At 47.9% G+C, this 26693-nt stretch overlaps 1 protein-coding gene across 1 annotated transcript in view; it reads right to left on the reverse strand.

Annotated features, from left to right (window-relative positions):
* Window positions 1-493: 493 nt before the first annotated feature.
* CCDC3 (coiled-coil domain containing 3) overlaps window positions 494-26693 on the reverse strand; it is a 303242-nt gene continuing 277042 nt past the window's right edge. The window contains exon 3 of the mRNA XM_078654891.1: window positions 494-1269. Coding sequence (XP_078511017.1) covers window positions 994-1269 — 276 coding nt within the window. The 3' untranslated portion in view covers window positions 494-993. The remainder of the gene's footprint in view (window positions 1270-26693) is intronic.

Consider the following 26693-nt stretch of genomic DNA (forward strand, 5'->3'; position numbering starts at 1 on the left):
GCTTTGGCAAAGTCAATCGGTTTCGACTAAGATTGATCTATTGGCTTTGTCAATGTTTTTAAGACATCATGCACAGGACATCATGCACAGCAGCCCGCACTGCTGTGCAACATGGCTGGAAAAATGACAAAAACAATATGAGGCGGCCAATGCTAGCCGCGTAATAGCTCATTTTTCCCTATATTTCAAGCCATGTTGCATAGCAGTCCGCGATGCCGGGCAACATAACTAAAAACAAATCAATAGTTCATGCATAGGCAAAACCAATTGGCTTAGACAATGCTTCTTTAGGGATGGGGTCTTGGCTCCACCCAGATGGCAGAATATTTCACTATGGAGTAACTCAGAGTAAGGAGTAGTGCGGAGAGTTAATACCCATAGTTCTGAGCAAACTGCCACATTTCTATTCATTTTATCAATTTTGGCTGAAGAACCGCATGTATTTTAATTAGAACCTTGGAGAAAACTATTTTAAAAAAGACGTGCCATTAGATGTTTTTATGATCTCAAACGAATTTGTGCAAACATTTATTGGACATTTCAAACATTTTTGGTAAAAAAGGACAAGAGAGGCAGGAAGAGTAACATGATGTACGCCATATTTTAAAACGTGACTAAACAATGTGTAATAAAAATATTTTATATAAGCATTTAAAATATACATTTATATATATATATATTGATAGAAAGATTCTGATAAACTGCAAACATATTGTAATGCCCTTTCTATGTGTTTGTGTGCTTTTATGGTTAATTCGTGATAGTACTACCGCATGAAATTCAGTGAATGGTAAACGCAATATCGTAAACTGATCACCAAGTGGCGTTTCTCCTAAATACTTCCATTTTTAAGTCCAGGCCATTGAGTCCACCTGTATGTCCGCTTTGACAGGAGAGGATGCCCAGCAACCTCGGCCCCATCGCTGTGTCAGCCATGCAGGGATAACAAGATCAGTTCAGTCGCTGCCCCGCCGTCCTCAGCAGTCTTCCGAATTACACTTTGGTGTATTTAGAGCGAGAGTTCCCTTGATGTAAAGAGTTCATGTGGGGTATTTGGCTGGCCGTGGATGCCAGCTTCTCGCTCAGCTTTTTGTTCACCTGGTCCATGAGCCTGTTGTTCTTCCTCGCCTGGCGCAAGGACCTCTTGACCTTTTTGACCCTGTCTCTCAGCTGCTTATGACGTTTTTCCAGTGCGGCCAGTTTTTGCTGCAGTTTCTTCACCCTGTCTTCTTCTTCGAACAGCGCCTTTTGCATGGATGAGCACATGAGCTGTAGAGAAGAAACCAGAATAAAATAAGCTTATTTTTTTCATTTTTTCATTTTTATTGATTGAGACTTCCACTGAGATCAACAACTAGTATAATATAGTGCATTTAAAACATAAACCAATTAGTATAATATGGAACATTTGAAACATAAAACATTTCTTAATGACAACTTCTATACAGTCAAAAAAGTTTCAAAAGTTAGTTACAAAATTGAGAAACCTTATAACCAGAAAATTATTCAGGTGGAAAAATAATTACACTATTCAAAGCATCCCAATTAGTTATATTAAATATACTAAGATTTTTTTAACATCTGACAATATCTAAGTGTATTTATGTTGTTTATGATCTCTGCTATGCACCGACATCATGTATACCTATTTTTCAGCCTTGAAAAAGTCTAGATTGACAAAACACGTGTTGGCTGAGTTTTCTCTGGAGGCGTTGTTTCTTTAAAATAAACCAACTTTAAATGGAAATGAGATTGCGTTCTTTGTGATGACACATCATTGACTGGACTCATATATACCAACTGTTTTCTAACAATACGTCACTAGTATAACAAGCATTTGCAATGCAATAGGTCTCGCAGTTACACAAGTTTAAGCTATTGGAATTGTAAATGACAATGCCCTTTTATTTATGTTTCGAAACGAAAAACAAAAATAAAAGGCATTGTTATTTGCAATGTCATAGCTCAAACTTGCGTAAATGCGAGACCTATTGCATTGCAAATGCTTGTTTCTTTTTAGTTACAGATCTGAGTTGATTCTATGCTTAATTGAAAATAAAAGAAAAGTGTGAAAGCATTCTCTTTTGTTTTTGTTTTAAAGCGGATGTGGGAATCAACATGAGGGGCCTGTGGGACAAGAACTAAAACTGGGGACAATGGGTGGAAACACCTTTGGGCATGGGTGGGATCAGGTTTTTAAAGTGTTTGGAGAAGCGACACAGGGGTGGGAGCAACATGTAGGCACAGGTGGGGGGAAACAACATGGAGACAAGGGGCAGAAGCAATTTGGGCTTTGGTTGTTGGGATCAAGCAGGTGAAAGAGAACAACATGGAGCTGGCAGGGAGAAAGCACACGAGCGAGACAGCAACACTGGGAGAGTGGGTGAGAAGCACACAGGCGAGGAAGAAGAGCACAGAGCATGATGGGGAAGAAGAGTACCCGAGGGCACTTGAAGGAAAACACATGCACTCTTGTAGAGTGCTTGAACAAAAAGAAAAATCCAGCACATGAAAAAGCGAGCAGTTGAAGGACCCATCTGTTTTCTGGGGGCAGGACAAGCAAAAAGAGGAGGAAAAAGCCACACAAATAAGAAGCAGGCAAATTAGAATTACAATGAAGCCAACCAATAGTAAGCAATAGGCAAGCCCTAAGCCCACCATAAGCTAACAATATCTCGCAATAAATAGTGCATGTGCTTTCTGTGGTGGGAGAGTGTGAAGAGAATGAGTGATCCAAGATGAGGGGGGCGGAGCTGACGTGTCACCCTGAGCTCTCGTCTCCATCCAGTAAAATCCATCACTGTCCTGTGCTCCCGCAGCCATCCCAAAGATTTCCCCTGCATTCCTGAATGCCATTGGTCCACTTTTATTCCACCACTTTTATTCCGCTGGCTTGCGTGGGAATCCTGCCCGCGGCATGGAGGGGTAGCAGCTGGGCTGACTCTGTGGTGTTTCCTGGCCGTAGCAGCACATAGAGAAGTCCAGGAAGGAACCTGCAAGTGCCAATGTCCATGCGAGCACCGGTTTGCTGCCCACCCGGTACTGAGCCGGGCAGGGCTTTCTTGTCCGATCACCCTGGGGCCTGAGAGTGAGGGAAGTTTAGTGTGCCGAGCGGGGCCTTGATTACTGGGCACAGCCCATCCATCCTTTGCAGCCTTTGCGGCTTCGGTTGACACCCACTCGTCGACTGTGCAGTGAAACTCCCAGTTGCAGCAGCTCCCGCGGAGGACCTGGAAGCTGTGGAATAGTGCCAGTGGCCCCGCAAGCCCAGATTGCCTACTGTTGGGACATTTGGCAGAGCAAGCTTGCCAGGCCCGCTCGCAGCTCTGAGGCATGAATGCAGTGTCCATCCGAGGCCTCACTGTGGGTGCTTGACCCCAGCGGATCCACCTGCGCTGAGCGTCCCCCTTTCACACAGCTGGAGCCCAGCACAAGCTCAAGATCAGCCTGGGGATCCAGCATGCTGCCTCCACCCACCACCAACCGGCCATCTACCCCTATGGTCATCAACACCTTGGGGGTCCCTAGAGCCCACGACCACCGCCTGTGAGTGCAACAGCACCTGAAGGCATGGCTGAACAATGGCAAGAAGTTCATGCTCTGTAAATATGCAATAAATAATTGTCCAACACAAATTGCTTCTGAAAATGTAATCTTGGGTGAATTTGAATCTTGTATATATGTAACTCTAACCACTAGAATCTGTAGTAGACTTGTGTACTTACTACCATTCTTATGTGAATTTAGAGTTTGTCTGTTTGTGACTTTTCCTTGAGTGTATTTGCAACTTGTATATATGCAACTCTAACCACTAGTATCTGTAGTAGACATTTGTACTTATTACCATTCTTATGTGAATTTCGAGTTTTTCTGTTTGTACTTTTTATGTAACTCATGTACTCTGAAGTCCTTATGTAAAGTAACTGGTCCTTTTGTAAAGCGCTCTGCCACCTCCGGGTAAAGTTTGCGCTATATAAAATTGCATTAAATAAATAAAATAAATAAACATCTTATAATGTTCTCAGTGTCTAATTCCATGGTGATAGCAAAAATCCCAGAGTATCACTGGGACATGTCTATTTCACTTACACATGTTGCTCTCCTTCAGCTGTCTTCTATCAATGGTAACCATAAGGGATGCAGATGTCTATACAACATCTCCTTGGTTTAACTAACTAGGCTACAATGGATAGTGGAAGGGGAAGGGTAATGAAAAGCACAGAGAGAGGCGAGTCACGGTGGAGATATGAACCACATGGCCTATACTTTTCAATGTGCCAACCTGGTGCTAAAAATACAGGGATGAACCACCACGGGGGATGGGTCTCCTCCTTATGTGTAGCCTAACATTTCATCTATTTGTCAAAATGCTACACACATACACACGTAGCCCTTTGCAGCAAGTGTGGTATTCACTTGATGACAGACTATGCAGATTTACCAGGGAGGGCAATTATGCAGATTCACAAAATTAAAATGCAGGTCAAAAAGCCTGGACCCCACATCTTTTAATCAGCTGTCTCCAGATGTCCCGTGATGGCCTGGATATGGAGATGGTAGTCAGTATGATGGAAGGAAGTTCACACAGGTGCAAACCCCTCCTCCAGCAGAGATAAGCATGTTCCAAAACATGTACAGCATCTAATAGGATAATCATGACTAGGACCTACTGGGCAGTTAAACACACTGGGTCAGTCAGAAATGTTGAAATAAGGAGCAGATCTGCACGTGTCTATTGAACCGGGGACTTTCACCTCTACACCACCTTAATACATCCATGTCATTTTGTGTGTTCGGTCTTTGAGAGTATTTGACAACAATTATAGCAGCAGTCATTATGGAAAGACATTTTACCAACTATACTTAAGTTCAACAAACATAATTAGTAACTTGAAGTAGTAGTATAAATCTTTGTTCGGTTAAAATATAACCATAAAAGATATATATAAACCACAGAAACATATTAAAAGGCAGATTCCAATAAAACTTCAATGAGCACATAATATAAAGTCCGAGCCACATTCACACCATTATAACATTCATTACAGGTCTATGTGCGACATAAGAGGAGGCCTTGAGCATTTCAAATAGTGCAAAATGGTCTCAACTATATCCATCAAATCTGACCGAAGAACAATATACCACCTTTATTTCCCACCCATCCAACCAATCGCAAAATAAAATGAACTCCATGCCTCCCGAAGCATTATTACACAGCTGTTATATTCTGACCTATCACTTTAAATATATCTTTAGGTCGCATGCCAGTGCATGAGACATAGCATGAGACATGCTTATCTTCAATTGTAATCTATGTTCCAGAACTGTTATTGTAATAGAATTAACTGTACCAGCTCAGAGAAGACTGGACTGGTGACTCTGAAGGATGTCATTCGTGCTGCCAATAAACTATACATAATTTATCATATTTGACTGGAATATTACTACAATTTTGGCGACAAGGAAAATCACCACTTGCAGCACGGATTCACAGTGGTGTTTTGGACCCAATTTAACAATTTCTACTTCTCCGTTTTCTCCGTTTTCACATGGTATGTACAACGTATTTACTTATGCAAATTTAATTTGCCAGCGGCTGTTTATTTAACTAGTGCTCTGATTGCACCTGCGGCTGTTCTCCACAATAATTTCAACTACATGTTACCTTTTCTACAAGATTATTCGCGTATTGAGACTTACTTGAATGCACCGCTCTCTAATTTATTTAATTAATGTTGGAGACTTTGACTTTGATCGCCCATCCCCTGAAATATTTCACATATTGGCTCCGACTTACTGTTTGAATACCAGCGTTTTACTTGAAACTAATTACTTGAACATAAAGCCTTCGTATTGTTATTTAAAATCTGCCCGCGTCCTACCTGTTTAGAATTTCCTCCGTCCTCCATTCCAAGACGCGTCAACACAGTGAAATTGCAAGTCTACGCACATGCGCACATACGTCATTGCGCACTGCGTGGCAGCCATTTTGTAAACTTTGTAAAACTTGAAGTTGTCATGACAACCCTGCGCCGATAATTACATCGCACACCACATCAACAGCACGTTAACCTCGTTTCTCTTCCCAAAAGAACATTTTGCAGATTATATGACACATCGTTATGGACAACAACTACGGAGCAGAAGTAAGCCTTATTAAATAAACATAATTTTAACAGAAAAATACATTATCAACTCACACTGTTGGTTGATATCAAATCAAAATTATTTCACTTAAAGACTATATATACGTTATTATAGTATAATTACATCTTAAAATTAGTTTTCACATTTTATTTCTAATTAAATAGTACCTTATATATATTTCCTTTACATCTAATCTTATACATAAACAACATGCAATTTGATCCTCCCAACAAATTCCTTCAAACAAAGGGCGATCCACCCATACCATGGACACGTTGGAAGGAAGAATTCATAAATTACATGAAAGCTATTGACGGTGAAAGAATGGGTGCAGAAAGAAAGAAAAGTATTCTCCTCCACTGCCTTGGCTCAGAAGGCCAAGAAATTTTTAGATCTTTACCTCAAGTTCCTTCTTTAAATGAAGGTGGAGGAGATAATTTAAATCCATATACTGAGGCTCTAGCTAGACTGGAAAAGAGGTTCAAACCAAGTGTGAGCATTGCACTCAAACGTTTTAAATTCTATACCAGAAAACAAAAAGAAGATGAATCCTTTGAAGACTTCCTAACTTCATTAAGGTCTCTCAGCTTACACTGTAATTTTGGTACTATTGCGGATGAAATGATTCGAGATCAAATCATTGTCCATACAAAGTGTAAGAAAACTCAAGATAAACTATGGGTCATGGGAGATCCGAATTTAACAGAAACCATTGCTATAGCTAAAGCACAAGAACAATCAGACTTATGGATGAATACAATCAAAAGCAATGTTGAAAAGAAACAAGTCGATGAAGAAGTCTGCGCTATAAAACACAAACAAGGATATAAACAAGACTTGTCCTCTTACAATAAGGGCAAACAATTTACTACTCAAAGGCCTTTTAATCAAAATTTTCAGGGAATATGTTTTAGATGTGGGAGTAAATTTCACATTGCTTCTTTTTCAGGTTGTCCAGCTATAAAGAGAGAATGTAATTTTTGCAAACGCATAGGTCATTTCAGTAATATGTGTAGAGATAAACGTTCATCTACACAATATAAACGACCTGTATCCATTGTGTCTGAAGAAATGGTAAGCAATATTAGGAATGAAGAGAATGTTATTAATTCCAATATAGAAGCTGGTTTTGTAGTTTCCATTGTAAACAACCATTCAGAGATACAACGTAATTCTCCAAAATGTAATTTTACTATTTGTGAAGTGAATTCACTTCTTATGGTAGATTCTGGTTCGCCATGGACCATAATCACACAAGAATATTTTCAGAGTATGTTATCTCATTCTAATAAGTTAGGAAACATGAATGAATCTGATGTTGCTGCTGTAAATTTCTCTGGTACAAAAATTGAGATGATTGGATTCTTCAACGTTGAAATTCAATTTAAGTACAGAAAAGCTTCCATCAAATTATATATATCTATTAAAGGTATCAACGTATTGGGTTGGTTTGATCAATGGAAATTAGGCATCATTTTGAATCCTAGGGCAAAAGAACCAATATCCTTATGTGATGATAATCTTATGAATACCATTTCTGTAGTTGAGTCATCCAATGAGCCTATAATTAATACCAAAGGAGATGATCTTGTCAAACGTTTTGATACAGTATTTTGTGATAAGTTAGGCAAACTTAAAATTTTTTCACACAATATAGTGTTAAAAAAGGCTCATACACCTATTGTCCAAAAACTTAGAGGTGTTCCCATAAACATTAGGGAAGAACTCAAGTCCATGCTAGATGATTTATTAAAAGAGAAAATCATTGAACCCATAGAATCGTCAGAATGGGTTTCGCCCATAGTTTTAGTCAGGAAATCTGACCAAAAATTGAGACTATGTGTGGACCTAAGGGCATTGAACTCTAATATCGTAATTGATTGCCACCCTTTACCAAATATAAATGAACTAGTTTCATTATTTGATGGTGCAAAGATCTTCTCTACATTAGATTTAAGATCTGCCTACCATCAGATAGAATTAACTGAAGAGTCAAGAAAACTCACGGCATTTATAACACCTCAAGGTTTATTTCAATACATCCGTATGCCTTTTGGACTGGCATCCGCTGCATCAGTATTTCAAAGAGTGATGTTTCACATATTCAGGGATATAGATAAGTACGTAAAATGCTTTCAGGATGATATTTTAGTGTTCTCAAAAAACACTCAAGAGCATGAAGTTCATTTACAAGAAGTATGTAAAAGATTACAAAACAATGGTTTAACTGTAAAAGCACATAAATGCAAATTGTTTCAAGAATCAGTAGAATATTTAGGGCATACCTTATCTGGTAAAGGAATTTTTCCGAAAAAATCCAATGTAAAAGCTATTGTTAAAGCTCCGAAACCAGAAAATAAGGATCAATTACTATCTTTTGCTGGCATGTGTGAATACTACAGCAAATTTGTTCACAAATTTGCCAGCAAAATGGAACCTTTAAGAAGGTTGTTGAGGCAGGGAGCAGAATATGTTTGGTCTGATGCCCAACAACAAGCTTTTGACGAAATTAAAAATGATATTGTTAAAGCCCCTAATCTCAAACCTTTCAGAATCAACAAGGAATGTATCATTACCGTTGATGCCAGTCTATATGGTTTGGGTGGAGTATTATCCCAAAGGGAGGGCAGTGAAGAATGGAATGTGGCATTTGCTTCGAGAACTTTAAATGACTGTGAACGTAGATATTCTGTAATAGAAAAAGAATTATTAGCATGCGTTTGGGCCATTGAGCATTTTAGACTGTATATTTGGGGATCAAAATTCACCTTAAGAACGGATCACAAACCTTTAGTCAATATTTTATCAGTGGGAGGAGGATGGAATTCCACAGCCAGAATTGCGAGGTTGACTTCAAGGTTGCAAGAGTATAATTTCATTACAATTTATGTTCCAGGAAAAAAAAATGTTACGGCAGATTGTTTATCAAGGTTGCCATGCAAAAGTGAGGAGGTTTGTACCATTCAGGAAAAATTGGAGAATAGTGATTTTGTTTTAGCCATTGAAGATGTGTTACAAGGGAAGTTCAAGAAAGTTTCAGAATCTGATTGGAAAGACTGCATAGGAAAAGATTCCAAGTGGAAAGATTTAGTGAATTACATTCAGAATGGTTGGCCAAATAAGAACATGGTTAATTCAGAGTTAATGCCATTTTACAATGTTATGGATGAGTTGGAACTGGATTCTGGTTTTATTTTTAAATCTGGGAAATGTATACCTCCAGAAGGAATGCAAGACATCATTTTACAAATTGCTCATGATACGCATCCTGGTATTTCATCCATGAAAAGGTTAGTTCGCTCTGTATTTTGGTGGCCAGGGATTGATAGATTTGTTGACAGGACAGTTAGAGAGTGTCAAGAGTGTGTATGTAAAGAAAGAATGTTAAAGGTATATACTCCACCCCTCAAAATTGTCAAATGGCCTTCAGAACCGTGGCAAAAGATTGCTTTTGACATATCAGGTCCTTATAACATGTTACCTGAATCTTCCCGCTATGCTTTAGTTATAGTAGATTACCATTCCAAATGGCCTGAAGTGAAATTTGTCCCCAAGGCTTCTACTGAAACTGTCATTTCTTTTTTCAAAGAAGTTTTTACTAGAGAAGGATGCCCTTCTGTGTTGGTATCTGATAATGGTGTTCAATTAACATCGGGTGAAATGGCACACTTTCTCAAGAATTGTAACATTATTCACAGATTTACATCATTATACGAACCTCATGAGAATGGTCAAGTTGAGAGATTCAACCGGGTGTTGAAGAATTTTGTGGTGGAATCTGTCAAGTTTGGAGTTTCTTGGGTAAGTGCTTTAAGGGAAAGACTATGGACATACCGCATTACACCTCACACAACGACTGAAGTAAGTCCTTTCAAGTTGTTTAAGGGTCGAAATCCAGCCTCAAGAATGTTACCGTGGTGGCTTAAAGAGAAGTGCAATCAGTTTTCTTTTGACCAGGTTAATATAGAAGAAGTTGCTAAACGTGTAGAAAATAAACAGTTCAAAACGAAAGAATGGTATGACAAAAAGTGGAACACAAAATCCCAGGAGTTTCAAGTGGGAGAATGGGTGAGAATTCTCAGACCTGGTTTGTTGTCCAAAGGTACTAACAAGTTTAGTGACCCCATTCAGATCAAAAAGATTTTTGCCAATAGTGTTATGACTCAGGATGGCAAATATTGGAATATAAAGAAATTAGCTAAGTATACTGTCATGAATGATAAGCATAAATTATCAAATGAACCGAAGATTTTGTTAACAGATAATTCAATTGCTCAAAGAGTGAAGGATGTTAAACGTGTTATCAATATTCCTAAAAGATATGTAAATTAATGCAGTTCATGTTCAATGTTATATTTCATCCTCTGTTTTCTTTTGTTTAAAAGTTCTGAGTTACATAATGTATAATCATAAACGTCAATACTTTTATTTATTTCATTTTATAAAAAAGGGAGATGTGTTATATTCTGACCTATCACTTTAAATATATCTTTAGGTCGCATGCCAGTGCATGAGACATAGCATGAGACATGCTTATCTTCAATTGTAATCTATGTTCCAGAACTGTTATTGTAATAGAATTAACTGTACCAGCTCAGAGAAGACTGGACTGGTGACTCTGAAGGATGTCATTCGTGCTGCCAATAAACTATACATAATTTATCATATTTGACTGGAATATTACTACAACAGCTAAAAAAAAAAAATAGCCCAATCTGACAACATTGAACCGAACATCGCCGCCGGCCTGCGACCAGGAAGTCAGGCAGGCCGGGCGGGACAACCGGAAACCGGAAGTAGGAGGGCGGGAGCCTACCCCACCTCCCACGGAAGAGCCGCGGCTGTTTTGAGCACCGGAGCAGGCAGGAGCCTACCCTGCGCCCCGGTGCACTCGCCCTGAGATGGAGGGAGGAAGAGTCCTGCTGCCGGCGCCTTCCACGAGGCTCCCAGGAGTGAGGGAGAGCCCGTGGTAAAAGGCATAGAGGAGCCCTGCAGCTGCCGATGAGAGGAGAGCTGCCGCACCAAGGAAGCCGGTGAGTGGGGCTTTGCCTTGTTGCTGAGCTGCGAGGGCGGGGGGGCATGTGTGTGTGCGCGTGCGGCGGCGGGGGGGCTCTGTATGTGTGCGATGGCAGCGGCGGGGGGAGGAGGGTCTTTGTATGCGTGTGTGTAGGTGCGCTGGTGTGTGTGTGGGGGGGTCTCTGTGTGTGCGTGTAGGTGCGCTAGTGTGTGTGTAGGTGCGGCGGCGACGGGGGGGTGTGTGTGTGCCTGTGTATGCGTGTGGCTGCGTATGCGTGTGGCTGTGTATGTGCGCATGCGTGAGTGTGTGTATGTGCGCATGCGTGAGTGTGGGTGCACGTGCACGCAGTCAAATCCAGCTCCAGAGAAGCGCGTGGCACCCTTTTGTCCCTCATTCCCCCGAGACCGGCAGCTATAAGTCTCCAGCCTGGACGCATCCTTCGGATGCTAATTCCAGGCGAGACCTAAAAATGATATTAAGGGGCGTGGTCTCGCTGCTCATGGAGTGAGACGCATGCCGTGGAGGCTCTGGACAGCCGCTACCATTATAAGCCTGTAAAGCGGCGCTGGGATCTCTCTGGTGAGGCTGCCTTGAGCGTCTGGCCAGTAGCAGGGTCGGGCAGCTTTTGGGGGCTTGACGCTGACCTTGGGCTGCTGGCTGCGGTGTGTGCGGCAACATCGAGGTGGACCAGCACCACCTGTGTAACGCTGCCCTGAGCCCGCTGCTGCCGCTCACTTAGGTTCGTGCCCCTGCATAGTCTCTCCTGCTTCATTGCATTTTGCCAATTCCTCTGTTGTTTTATTGTATAGGGTCGCTCTGTTGTTCTATTGTATTTATTGTATTCACGTTTCCTACTGTGACTGTTGTTGCCCCATTTCTCGCCCTTCTTGCCTTCTGTACCCCCCACCCGCTTCCCCCTTTATTTTTTCCGCCGCTTTGTCCCAGCTGCTCCTTCCTCCGACCTCCCCTCTTATCGAGGCCGCAGTGCGGCTGTGTGCAGCGGGCGCGCCAGCCCATCTGCTCCCGTCCGTGCCTGGACCCTGCCCAGCACCAGAACCCCTAGCCTCGAGAACGCCATGACACCCGACACCGCTACGACGCCAGCACCCTCCATGCACTTAACACCGGACGATCAAACACCTGCTTCCTGGCAGCACCGAAGCACACCCATGGACCCTTCTCCTGCCAGAACTGCAGCTTCACCAGCATCCGATCCGCCAAGCCACCCGCCGTGAAAGAACTCAACCACCGCAGATGCATTCTTCTCAACAACAGCTCTGCCTGCAAACACACCATTGAACTCTGGGACCTACTCTACTCTACCTCCCCAGACGTCGCCTTCCTGACAGAGACCTGGATGAACCCCTCCTCGGCACCCGACATCACCATAGCCATCACAGACGGCTACAAGATCACCCTCAGGGACCGCACCAACGGAACAGGAGGAGGAATCGCCATCGTCCACAGGAACACTCTCAGAGTCTCGACCAGCACTGATGACACCCTCAGCACCGCCGAACACCTGCACTTCCAGATCCACACTGATCCCAACACCACCCTCAGAGGAACCCTCATCTACAGACCCCCCGGACCCTGACCACAGTTCAGCGACTTCATCGCCAACTTCGTCTGTCCACACACCCTCGCCTCCACAGACTACATTCTCCTCGGTGACCTGAACTTCCACCTCGAGAACAACAACAACTCCATCTCCACCACTCTGATCGCCAACCTCAGACTCAGACAGCTCGTCACAACAACCACCCACTCCGCCGGCCACACGCTCGATCCCATCTTCTCCACAAGCCCACACGTCTCCTTCAGCCACACCACCGAACCCCATTGGACCGACCATCGCTGCATCCACTTCACCTTCTGGAATCTCACCACATCCAACAATTCCCCCGCTGCTGCTGGAGCAAAGTCACCGAAAACTAGCTAACAACCACCCTCACCCAGAACCCACCTGCCGACCCCACTGACCCCGCCACTGCCACCCGCAACCTCAGACAGTGGATCAACAACTGCGCTAACACTCTCGCCCCGATCAAGAAACCACCAAACAGACACACCAGCAAGAAAGCCAGCTGGTTTACCGAGGACCTCCAGGCCTCTAAGCAAACTTGCAGAAAACTAGAGAAAAAACTGCACCGGGACCCGACACCGGACAACTATGCAGCCCACAAGAATGCCATCCGCAAACACCACCATCTCATCAGATCCGCCAAAAGAGCCTCCTTCAAATTTCGCCTAGACCTCAACGCACACAACAGCAAAGAGCTCTTCAACATCGTGAAGGAACTCTCCAACCCCAGCTCCAACCCCAACGACATCCCACCTTCACAAGACCTGTGTGACTACCTTGCCACCTTCTTCCATCGCAAGATTGCAGACATCCATGACAGCTTCAATGTCACGACCGCCCCGACAGCCACTGCGACCTCCAACCCCACGGCCACCATCCGCACCGATACCCTGCTCTCCTGGACCAACATAAGCGACACCGACACCATCAAAATCTTGAACACCATCCACTCCGGATCTCCGTCAGACCCATGCCCACACCACATCTTCAACAAAGCCAGCACCACCATCGCACCCCATCTCCGGAAAGCCATCAACATCTCCTTCAACAGCGATCTTCCCGGAGAGCTGGAAGCACGCTGAGATCAATGCCCTACTCAAAAAACAAACGGCTGACCCTAAGGACCTCAAGAACTTCCGGTCCATCTCCCTGCTACCGTTCCCGGCGAAGGTCATCGAGAAGACCATCAACAGACAACTGACCCGCTACCTCGAGGAGAACAGCATCCTGGACCCGTCGCAGTCCGGATTCCGCAGCAACCACAGCACCGAAACTGCCCTCATCGCCGCCACGATGACATCAGGGCCCTGCTGGACAACGGCGAAACCGCGGCCCTCATCATCCCGGACCTGTCACCCGCCTTCGACACTGTCTGCCAACACACCTCACGCACACACCTACACGACCCTCGGATCCGAGATAAGGCTCTGGACTGGAGCACCTCCTTCCTCTCCGGCAGAACACAGAGCGTCTTCCTCCACCCTTTCCGCTCCGAAGCCACCGAGATCATCTGCGGCGTACCCCAGGGGTCAAACCTCAGCCCGATATTTTTCAACATCTACATGGCACCGCTCCCCCAAGTCGCCCGACTACATGACCTCAACATCATCTCCTACGCCAACGACACCCAGCTGATCCTATCCCTCACCAAGGACCCCCTTACTGCCAAAACCAACCTCCACAAAGGAATGAAAGCCGTTGTCGAGTGGATGAAGAACAGCCTTCTGAAGCAAAAACCCGGATAAGACATATTTCCTCAACCTCGGCTCCACCACCTCGGCCTGGAACAACTTCTGGTGGCCGATCGCACTGGGAACAGCACCAACACTGGGAACAGCACCAACACCCACCGACCACGGACGCAACCTGGGTTTCATCTCTCTCAATCACAAAGCAGGTCAACGCTGTCTCGTCCTCCTGCTTCAACACCCTCTGCATGCTCCGCAAGATTTACTGGTGGATCCCCACCAAAACAAGAACGGTCACCCAGGTCCTCGTTAGCAGCAGGTTGGACTACGGAAACGCCCTCTACGCAGGAACCTCGGCCAAACTCCTGAAACGACTACAACATATTCAGAACTCCTCTGCACGTCTGATCCTTGACAACCCTCACCACAGCCACATCACACCCCACCTGAGAGACCTGCACTGGCTCCCCTTCAACAAGAGGATCACCTTCAAGCTCCTCACCCACGCACACAAGGCACTCCACAACACCGGACCAGCATACCTCAACAGACGACTCACCTTCTACACCGCCAACTGCCCGTTCCGCTTTGCTCCGCCGACCTCGCCCTTGCCACCATCCCCCGCATCCAAAGAGCGACCTACGGCGGCAGATCATTCTCCCACCTCGCCGCCAACACCTGGAACACCCTCTCCATCCTCCTACGGCAGACCCAGGACCTGCTAGCCTTCAGAAGACTACTCAAGACCTGGCTATTCAAGCAGTAGCAGCATCCCCTCCCAGCGCGTTCAGACCCTCACCGGTGAGTAGTGCGCTTTACAAATGTTCTGATTGATTGATTGGCTGATTGACCCTGGCCCGGGTGTGTGCAACTGCCATCTTGGGTCCCCCGGGCCCTGAAGTTTCGCTGCCCGGTTGGAGCCCGCACGCCCTCCTGCCACTACTCCCGGGCGTCCTACCGGAGCTCCTGGGGTCCGCGGCAGTGACTCGGAGGCCCGGACCCCCCAGCGCTGATTTACAGAGGGGGCACTCATCGGCAGTGGTTTCCTGGGCTGCCATTTTAGCCTTTCTGGCGTGGTTCGTGGGCGCATACCGTGGGGTCCTGGCCGGCCGTCCAGTACTCCCTGGAGACGCCGCATCTACGGTTGTGTCCCGGAGGGTCCCTGAAGCCATTTGCAGCCTTGGACGGCGGGAGGCGGTGTCCCCGCCAACGCAGGGCCGGATCCCGGCCGGAGCCATAGAGGCCGCCATCTTTGGCCTTTCTGGGCTCTGAAGAGCTTTTGCCCGACGAGGGCCTGTCACGTCTACCCGTCGCTACACCAGGGGCCCTCTATCCCCTCTGGGGGTCTGGGGTGGCAGCCTTGAGGCCTGGGCCCCTCTGCAAGGGTGCATCGAGGGTACGCAGACCTGCAGCAATGGACTTCATCGTCATTTTGAGCCCCAGTGTGGTTAGTGGAGACCTGCTTGGGTGCCCGACCTAGCTCCCTGCTACATCGTGGTGACGCAGCTGGAGACCCCTGGACATCGAGTGTCGGCCATCGTTGCCTGGACATTCGCTGCCTGTCGGGTGCATCCTTCTGGCTGACTGTGAGGGTGTGCTTGCAGATCCTGGGGGGAGAGCCTGTAATGGGTGCCTGCGGCCGCCGTTTGGGTCCCTATTGGGCCCTGGAGAGCTCCTGAAGAAGGGGACCCCTAAAGCCACCCTCCTGATCATTGGTGGGCCCTATACGGTACTCGGGTCACTGGGTTGGGGGTGCAGTGGCCTGGGAGTGCAGCTCTACCTCATAGAGGATATATCGCCCCCCAGCTGAGGCGCCTTCTGACACCTTAGACCTGCTGCCGCAACACAGGATATCGAGCCACTGGACAGACTTTTCCTCTGGCTTACTCCCTGGGAGCTCTGAGACTCCACTCCCTTAATCGCGGAGAGTGACAACGCCTGTTGGGTTGGTGCACCCTGGGTCTGCAAACACGCGCCGCAGCTGGGCCCAGGGTTGTCGCCCCTCCTTCCTTGTCTTGCCCCCGAGCGGTGCGTGCGCCCACTTCTGTGTGATCCTGCGGAGGGGTCCCTGCTTGCACCACTTGCCTGGCCCTGGTGTCTTGTGGAGCTGCGTTGCCCCGGCCTGCGACCCAGACTCTTCCATGCGGCTGGTGGAGAAGTTGCGGAGCCCAGAACTTTGGGGGACCGCCCCCCTGTTGCTCGTCCCTCGCCTGGGGAGCGTTCTGCTACCGCCTACTGTGGTGCTCCCCAATATCCCCACGGGGAGCCACCCGGCCTCGTGTGGCACTCCCTGGCCTTGATCTCCTGCCCAGAACATGGATCCTGAGGAGTCATGGCTCGATCAAAGGCTGGGAAGGACACTGCTGCACCCCCGAAGGACAACCCTGTGACTGCCCTGTGGAATAAACCGGGCTCTACTCCTGTCGTGGATATGGCATCATCGCGGGGGGTCCTCTGACCTTGACACCCAATCCTTCATGGCCAATTTTATGCAAGAACTTAAATCTGAAATTGACTCTCTTCAAACGGAGGTACAATCTTGCGTCAGGGAGCTCTGGAGAGATGTTATGGAACTTGGAAGAAGAGTAGATAACCTCGAAAAGACAGGCAACGCTCGCACGGAAGACCAGGAGAAACTTTGGCAGCGTCTGGTCACCTTGGAGGAACAACACATAGAACTTCAGATCAAGCAGGAGGACTTAGAAAACCGGGGCCACTGCAACAACTTGAGCCTAAGGGGGGTCTCCATTGGGGCTGAGGGCTCGGACATCATGACATTCATGGCAGTCCTGCTACAGGAAATTAAAGGGGATGAAGATGCCCTCTGCTGGCCCTTGACCACGCCCACCACATGTCTGGTCCTCCAGGTCACCCTGGCCTTATCCCCGACATACTGACCCGGGTTCACTTCTTTACGGAAAAGGAGGCCATCCGCAAGGCAGCGCACTCCAAATCGGAACTCATCTACAAGGGCCCTACCATCCAGTTGTTCCAGGACCTCACCCCTACCACGCTCCGTCGCTTTAGGGACTTCAAACCAGTCACCGACAAGTTAAGGGATCTGGGCGTTCAGTATCAATGGGGCCAACCATTCGCACTCATTTTCCAATGGGAATCAAAACGTCGGTGTTGCGATCCTTCCAAGAGGCTGCGCAGCTGCTTCACCTCCCGGTCAGTCCGCCATCCGGCCCTTCAAGACTACCATCCCTGAACCGCGAACCTGAGAAAACTCAATGGCAGGGTGTACCGATCTAGACGCCCATCTCACCGAGGGGAACGCGCCTCCTCTAAAGCCAAACAAGACATTATCCAACATTTTCGCTCGTTAGATGGTGGTCAGTCTCCCTCAGGCTCTCAGCCCTTAGAGGACTAACATCTAGGCATCTCTCCACGTCTCACAGATCTTCATCATCTTCACCGGCCATTGCTGCCCGGGCTTGCCCACCCCTCGCCCCGACTACATCCTGGCAGCAGCACCGAGGGTGCTCCTCGACGACAATGCTGATATTCTGAGACCCACTTCTCCTCCTATTCCTCGGAGAGTGACATCTCTGTGATGGCTTGTGCCATTGAGCCTGGCTTGCTCCTGGACTGGAATAGGTCACGTTTCCTTTCCTTCCTTCCTTGGCGGGAGGGTTGTCCTACCTACAATGGGTGCGCTACTCTACGTGAACACTGCTTCTCCCCGTCCCTGCTTCACGCTGGGTTCTGCGTAATGGGGTGGTGAGATGGTGCTGCATTCCACTCTAATCCCTCTGCCTGCGTTGACACTTGCGAGCTGTCTACCTGTGTCATGACTTATATACCCTGTCTGAAACTCTATTCCCTTAATGTAAAGGGTCTTAACTCCCCCAACAAACTCCACCAGATATGGTGATATTTACTGCAGCAGAATCCGGATATTGTCTTCCTACAGGAGACTCACCTGCTGAGGACAGATATCTCCTGCATGGCCCGCCCTCGATACCCCCTCCAATTCTGGGCATCTGCACCCACTAAATCAGCTAGGGTGGCTATCCTTTGTAGGGCAGGCATCCACAAGGGAGACCCCAGGGTGATCTGTAGCCAAATATGGCAGATTCCTCAAACTGATGGTCAAGATCGGGCATTGGGCTGTGGCCCTTTGCAATGTTTACGCTCCCAATCACGCTCAAGACCTCTTCCTTAGGGGTCTCCAGCGATAACAGATAACACATGATGACTCTCACCTCATCCTGGGGGGCGACTTCAACCTGGTCTGGGATGCGGGTCTGGACCCCAGCGACAGCTCGTTTCATGGGAAGTGGACTATGTCCTCCACCTTAAAGTGGCGTCTAACTGATCTTGGCTTAACAGATATTTGGTGTTACCATTCCCCAGCCGCACGCGACTATTCTTACTATTCCCATGTCCATCATTCTTACTCGCGCATCCATTACATCTTCGTTTCGCACTCCCTGATCAGCGACATTCTCTCGGCGTCTATGTCCCACATCTCGATCTCTGATTACGCTCATGTGGAACTTCTCATACAGGACTACTCCTATCGCCCATGCCGTCTTCCCCATTGATGTCTCCCTCCCCAAGTTCTTCGGGATCCTGTGGATGTGGTGGAAATTTGTGATGCTATCACGTCTGACTTTGCGTCCAATGATCTTCCTGAGACCCCTTTCCCGTGGCCGGGGACACGTTTGAGGCCACGATTCGAGGTTGTATTACGTCCATTGCCATATCTCGGGCTCGGGAAGCCCATCTTTTTTAAGACAACCTCTCTCGGGATATGAAGGCACTTGAAAGATTAGATCAGGAACGTCCTCTGGCCCTCCACAAGAGACGCCTTGCCATGCTTAGAGGCCAGTTAAGGGCGCAAAGAACCATCAAGGCAGAACACGCTCCCTTAGCCTTGAAACAACGGTATTATGAGGGGGGAGACAAGGTGGGTGCAGTCCTGGCCCGTTGCCTCTGGACACAGGCCACTAAGTCACACATTGCCAAAATTAAACGGGAGGATGGCACATTGGCCACCACTGAAGTCGCTAAATTAAAAGCCTTTCATGAGTAGTACTCGTCCCTTTACACAAGTGAACCGCCCAGTCCAGAACAGATACAGACTGTATTGGGAGACTGTGCCTGGTCTCCGATTGGCTGCTATCATGCGCAGCTCCTGGAGGACCTGCTTACACTAGAGGAACTCACTGGTGCCCTAAAGGACATCCCTCTCTATAAATCTCTGTCACCAGATGGCCTTCCTGTCTCTTTCTATCGCGCTTTTCTCCTGCAAATTAAAACTAATTTTCTTCATATTTTTAATTCTTTCTCAGATACTGAGGGACCCTCCGCATCTATGGAAATGGCCGAAATTGCTTTACTCTCCAAACCAGGGAAGGATCCCATGGTATGCTCCTCTTTCCGCCCTATTGCGCTCTTAAATGCAAATCTTAAACGCTATACTAAAATATTAGCCAAGCGACTTGATCCGCACCAACCCGAGCTTCTTGAACCTGATCAGATTGGCTTCATTCATCATTGGCAGGGTGCGGACATTGTGCGACGCATCGCACATTTAGTCGGGAAGGCTCATCACTGGAAGATATCCTCCTGCTTGTTGTTGCTCGATGCTGAAAAAGCATTCGACCGGGTGGATTGGCTATTCCTCCAGGCTGTCCTGCATAAAATAGGGCTGTATCCTCAGATGATCGGTAGGATCATGGCTCCCTACCTCTCCACTCTGGCACAGGTACTGGTTAACGGCGAACTCCCAAGCCCCATCTCGATCCATAGAGGCACCCGCCAGGGGAGCCCTTTTCCCCCCTCTTATTCGCCCTTGTAGTAAGACCCCTTGCTGTCATGATACGCCAGTCCCTCGATATTCTTGGCATCACACTCGGTGAGTTGAATCATAAAATAGCCTTGTTTGCGGATGATCTCCTTCTTACGCTATCACGCCCGTGAATCTCTTTGCCTGCTCTTCATAGATTGTTTCAATCGTTTGAACTGGTCTCAGGCCTTAAAATGAATTATGCTAAATCTTGGCCCTGAACCTCACGATCCCGGAGGTGGAGATCCCTGTGCTCCAGTCTCTTGTCCCATATCAATGGGCCTCCCATTCCATTTGATATTTAGGGCTTAACTTGACCCCCGACCTAGCCACGTGGTCACAAGCTAACTGATAGGAGTGTATAAAGGTCGTACTAGAGGATCTGAGAGCATTGAAAGCTCTCCCTCTCTCCTGGCTGGGGCGTTTGAACACAGTCAAAATGTCGGTACTCCCAAAAATATTATACCTGTTTCAGACCCTTCCCACGCCCTTCCTACAGCACTAGATCCAGAGCTTTCAGCGTGAGCTCACCACATTCATTTGAGGAGGGCATCAACACACTTCTCTAATAAAATTCTCTTGTGACCATGAGACAGAGGGGGGTTGGCTTGTCCCAATTTGTTAGAGTTTTAATGGGCCTCTCATCTCCGTTTTATTTCGGAATGGATGGCGTGGGAGAGTGAGAAAGTCTGGTATCACATGGATAGGGTGGTGACCTGTTGACCCATCTGGGATCTCGCTCGGCTCCCATGGGAGGCCCGCTCACGTAGCGCCTATATAGCTATCCCCACACGGACGGTGCTTGATATCTGGGATAAGCTAGCATTGTCTAGAGGCCTTGCCTCCTTCCCGTCCCCTTACACTCCTATCGCACGCAACTCCCATTTCCCGTCTGCCTTCCACCAGCATTCTTTCTCGGACTGGTCAGATAGGGGTTGTCGGACTCTTCAGGACCTCTTATTGGGGCATTACTTTAAATCTTTTGATCAATGTGAACGGGACTTCCAGCACTCTGTGGGGGCTAGGTTTCAATATCTTCAACTCCGGCATTGGCTCCAAGCGTCATCCTCGGAACAGGCGGTCACTCACCCCTTTACCCCTTTTGACCCGCTGGTGCATTCCTTTGACAACCCCAGGGGCCAATTTCTCACACATATCAAGTCCTCCAACACTTACAGCAGGTCACCCCACATGCTTACCAGTCATGGTGGCAGTCGGACACATGCACCGACATCACGCCCACACAATGGGACCACTTGTGGCGCGACGTTCCGAAGGTTTTCCGTAGCATTTCTCAACGAGAAACGGCGTACAAGGTCATGACACAATGGTATTAAACTCTACAGAGGTTACACAAAATGTTTCCTACCTCTTCACCTCTCTGCTGGCGTTGCACGAGGACCCCCGGGGACTTTCTTCACATCTGGTGGACGTGCCCGCTCTTGACCATCTACTGGAAGGAGGTCCTTAGCCATATCAAATTGGTAATTGGCTATCTGTTGCCCGAAAACCCAACCACAGTCATTTTGGGCCTCAGGCCAGTGAACCTGCATGCCATGACCCACAGAGATTGGCACCTAAGCCTCCATATGCTTGACGCAGCCAAACAAATCATAGCTCTTTATTGGAAAAATGCTGAAACGCCTCCGGTAAATGTCTGGTTCACTCGCCTGTTGGGTACTATGGCAATGGAGTTGCTTAAGGCGTGCTTGCAACTTCAAGATACTAATTTCACCAAACGTTGGCAACCGTTGGTAGATTACTTTTGTAGACTGGAACATGCCCGTCTCCAGCCCCCGAAGCTCCGGGCTTTAAGCCTATTTGAAGATACCGTATCCCCTCCGGATGCAGATATCCTCTGGGGATCCAATAGTGGTACCGCTAGACCCCTCCCTTTGGTGGGGCTCTCTCCGCAGGCCCCCAGTGCCCCACACTCTCCCTCAGCCCAGGCAGCCTTGCTCTCCTCTTGAATGTCACCCATGACATGCGCTGGCCTTGGGTATTGCAGCAACCGTGCTTCCTTAGACCATGTTCTCCATATTGGGAGGATGTTGACCATCACCCACCTCACCCATTCTCTGTCTCCCTGCTTTCTTCCTTCTCTTCTCATCTTTTTCTTTTCCCCTTCTCAGTTTTCTATCGATTTTGTTGGCTATATTGTTCTCGTCTGAATCGTAATCCAAGCAAACAGATTTTAAACAAAAGACAGTACAATGGAGATCTCCCAGTTGGAGCTCCTACTTGAGATGAGTTGGACTATCCGATACTTATAGACACACAAAGTTTGGAGAATAAACTGCAGCAGGTACAATTTTATTAGCACAGCAATACCCAGGAATATTAAGCATTACTGTTTATAATGCATATGTTGTGACCCTAGCTGAATATGGTAGATGATGAGACTGAATACCGTGCAATGGATCTACTGCTGGTGTTATATACTGTAGTAAAATGGAAGAACGAATGATAGTAATGACTGTATCTGCTCATCTGTGATTACTTTAAATGCCAATAAAAATATGTTTAAACAAAAGTGATATTAAGCACATTGTCATATGAATAAGTATCCAATATTGGAGGGAGGAGCTTTGCGCGCATCCGAGATGGCCGCCTGAGCACAGGGCTCCTGAGACCCTCGCCGCCCTCAGCATATATCCTGCAAGATATCCGGACTATGAAGACGGGTTACTGGAGATGAAACTTGGCTGATATTTCAGTTGCTTTCAAAAATCAATTTGGACTTCGGGAACCATCACAACGACGATTTGAACTTTTAAGGCCCACCCTACGGCGACACCTGGGGCTCGAGTCACTGAGACGCCCGGGGAGTAGTTCAACAACAACGGCCCGAGGGGTTCTGCTCATTGCCTTGGAGTTAACTTTCAGTTTCGTTTCGTGTGTCTTTGGCCTCATTCGATCGCCGGATTGACCCGATTGCCCGCGGTCTAGCCGAACTCAGCAGTTCCATCGGGTGCCACTGATTGCGAGTGTCTCTGTGCTGAGCTATGCTGCCGCTATTGCCACTGGCACCCCGTTTTTGAACACTCTGGCGGGTGACCGCACACGGCCATTTTCACCAGGTGTCACGGGCCCCTCGGGGGCACAATGTACAACATGGCGGGCAGGCCCGACAACGAGAAACGGAAAACCAAGACGCCTCTTCGGGGGGGAACTGTCCAACCGAATGTCATGGACCGATATACCCATCCCAAGGGGTCCCCCGGAGGTACGAGTAGGACCCTGGAAGAGGCTAAGGAAGACTCAGCCGCTCCGATCGACTTGACTCTACAAGATGCCATGGGCGCCATTGCCAATATGAAGACCTCCATTGGCCAGCAATATGAGGCTCTCGCCCTTAAACTCGACACCGTAGCCATCGACGTCACTTTGATTAGAGCGGACTTATCGGAGACTAATGAGAAGGTCAAATCGTTAGATCTGAAGACCTCCAGCCTCACTACCGATGTATCCGACCTGCAGATGGAGGTTGGCAACTTGCGATCCTCCAATGATCTCATGACTCGTCGGCTGGAGGAGTTTGAGAATAGGGCCCGACGCAACAACGTACGTATTATCGGGGTCCCTGAAAACTCCGAAACTCCTGCTATGGATCTTCTTGTGGAGGACCTCATCCTAAATCACCTCGCCCCCACGGGACTGAGTAAATTCTTTGCTGTGGAGCGTGCGCACCGCGTGCCGGGTGGGCAGCCGAAGCCAGGTGCCCCTCCGAGGCCGGTCATCGCCAGAATGTTTAACTTCCGAGATAGAGACGTTATCCTGCAGGCATCGAGGGTGGGCGGCCCGTGAAGTTCGAAAACACAATGGTGAGCTTTTACCCGGACTTCACCCAGTTCGTTCAAAGGCAAAGGATGGGGTTCCAAGGGGTGAAGCGAAGGTTGAGAGACATGGACTTAAAATATGCGATGCTATTTCCAACCAGGCTTCGTGTTGAATATGAGGACCGGACGTTTTTCTTTGATCGTCCCGAGAAAGTGAGTGACTGGCTAGATACATTACCAAAGCGGAGCGACCGACTGGAGCACTCGGGTGGAGCTGAGGGTGGCATGTCGGAACAAGAATGACAATCTGGTTCCCGACTTCCGAACACTTAACATTCTGTGCAGCTGGGTTCGATGACTTTCGTATTAATCTGGTTTTATTGTTGCTTATCCGAGGGTGGCGGGGGGAATGGGACTCTTCCTCCCCCGGGTTTCTTTTTGTAGACTAGTTTAATTTTAGTGCGACAGGCACACTGCAAATTGGGGTGGCTTTTGAGTCTAACGCAGGGGTGCAGCGTGGGGGGTATTGTAACGGGTTCAAGTTGGGGGGTGGAGGGGGGTGTTTGGGTGTGTTTTATCTTTTTTCAAGGCAACGTATTGTTTACTTCTTGGATCTGGTCACTGTGTTCGCGATGGGGTGGATTCTGCATTCATTTCTGGGATGGGGTAGTGGGTTGAAACTATTGTGTTGGAATGTCAATGGGTTGGGGGATAGGTTAAAGCAGGGAGTAGTGCCACAGTTTTTACGACGCCTTTCCCCTGATGTTGTGTTGTTGCAGGGACGCACTTGATTGGAAATACTTGTCACGCCATGAATCGGCGAGGATACCGTCTCGCTGCGCACTCTGGGTTTATCTCTGGCTCTAGGGGCGTGGGCATCCTAATCAAGACCTCTCTCCCCCTTGAAATAGACAAAGTGATTCTTGATGTTAGGGGGCGCTATGCCGCTCTCACCGGGAGATGGGAGGGGAGGACTGTGTCGCTGATCTCTGTATATGTTCCGCCCGGTCTACAGACCTCGACCTTTGCAGATCTTGGGCGTGTGGTGTTTGGGCTTCCAGAAGGTGTCCTGATATTAGGTGGTGATTTTAACTCGGTTGTCTCCGGTACCCTAGATCGCTAACCCCACAGGGTTCTCACTAGATCGCAATCCTGGTTGAGTGGGTTCTTGGATACACTGGGGCTGGTAGATTGTTGGAGGCTGATGCACCCGGACCAGATACAATACTCTTTCCACTCCAGTCTTTCTAGACTTGATTATGTATTGATGCCGTCGGCGCAGGCCTCCTCTATCAGGGAGATTAGATACCTGGCCCGGGGCATATCGGATCACTCCCCACTGTGGCTCCAGATAGACACTAGGGTGGGTAACGAGGGTCGGGTTGCTCCAATCAATCCCTGGTATCTTCGAAATCCCAAAACCCGTGCAGAGTTGTTCAAGTCCATGGACCTGTACTTTGCTGAGAATGAGGGGTCCGTGTCCTCTTCTGTATCAATGTGGGAGGCTTTTAAGACGGTCAAACGTGGACAGGCACTGTCTTTAATCACTAGCACCAAGAAACGTAAAAATGAGGAAGTGGTCCGTTTGGAGACTGAAATAGCTGAACTTGAAAGTGGATTGGAATTGGGAGTGACTTGTGATAAGCTTCATGCCCTCAGCCTCAAACAACTAGACTACAAAGCCCTGGTTATGGATGCTGCGAAAGTCATGAGTAGAGAGCAACAGGGCAGACTGTATGATGTGGGAGACTTGACAGGGAAATTGATTGCTTGGCTAGATAAAAAAGAGAGGGCGAGTCGTGTGGTTCCAGTGATTGAGAAGGCTGATGGAGTGTGTGTGACTGATCCGACTGAGATCGTTGAGTGTTTCGCGGACCATTTCCAGACTGTATACTCCCCAGTGTCTGATAGACCTGAGGAAGATTCTCATTTGTTGCTGCGCGACATTGCATTGCCTCGCCTGTCTGAAGCGGACAGGGACCTAATGGACGCAGCTCTCTCGGCGGAGGAGGTGGCCATCGCCATTCACTCTGTGCGTTCGGGCAAACCCATGGGTCCTAACGGCCTGCCCATCGAGCTATACAAGTTGCGTCCTGATAAAATGGCGCCGTACCTCCGCGACATGTTTCTAGAGTGGCGGGACATCGGCTCCCTCCCTCGTGACCAGCGTCTCGCCACCATCGTTGTGATCTATAAGGAGGGGAAACCAAGAGATCGCTGTGCGTCCTACAGGCCCATTTCGCTTTTAAACGCCGAACCAAAGATTCTTGCCAAGTTGTTGGCAAACCGCTTGATAATAGTAATTAGTGACTTGATTCACCTGGATCAGTCTGGTTTTATCCCACACCGCAATACTGCACTCAACCTGAGGCGTCTGCACGGTGTTCTCGCGAGGGCCGTGTTTCTGTGTGAGCCGGCCATTTTGGCTTCCTTGGACGCTACGATGGCCTTCGACACACTGGAATGGCCATATCTCTGGGCCGCTCTTGCGAAATTCGGCTTTGGTCCCGGGTTCATTGGCTGGGTGAAACTTTTGTATGAGGAGCCATTGGCGCAGGTGGTAGTGAATGGTCGAGTGTCTGGTCCCTTTGTCCTCGGGAGGGGCACGCGGCAGGGCTGTCCGTTGTCCCCACTTCTTTTCGCCCTGGCCCTGGAGCCTCTGGCTGCCTGGTTGTGATGG

Source organism: Lissotriton helveticus, chromosome 1_1 (genome assembly GCF_964261635.1).
Source record: "Lissotriton helveticus chromosome 1_1, aLisHel1.1, whole genome shotgun sequence".
NCBI lineage: Eukaryota > Metazoa > Chordata > Amphibia > Caudata > Salamandridae > Lissotriton > Lissotriton helveticus.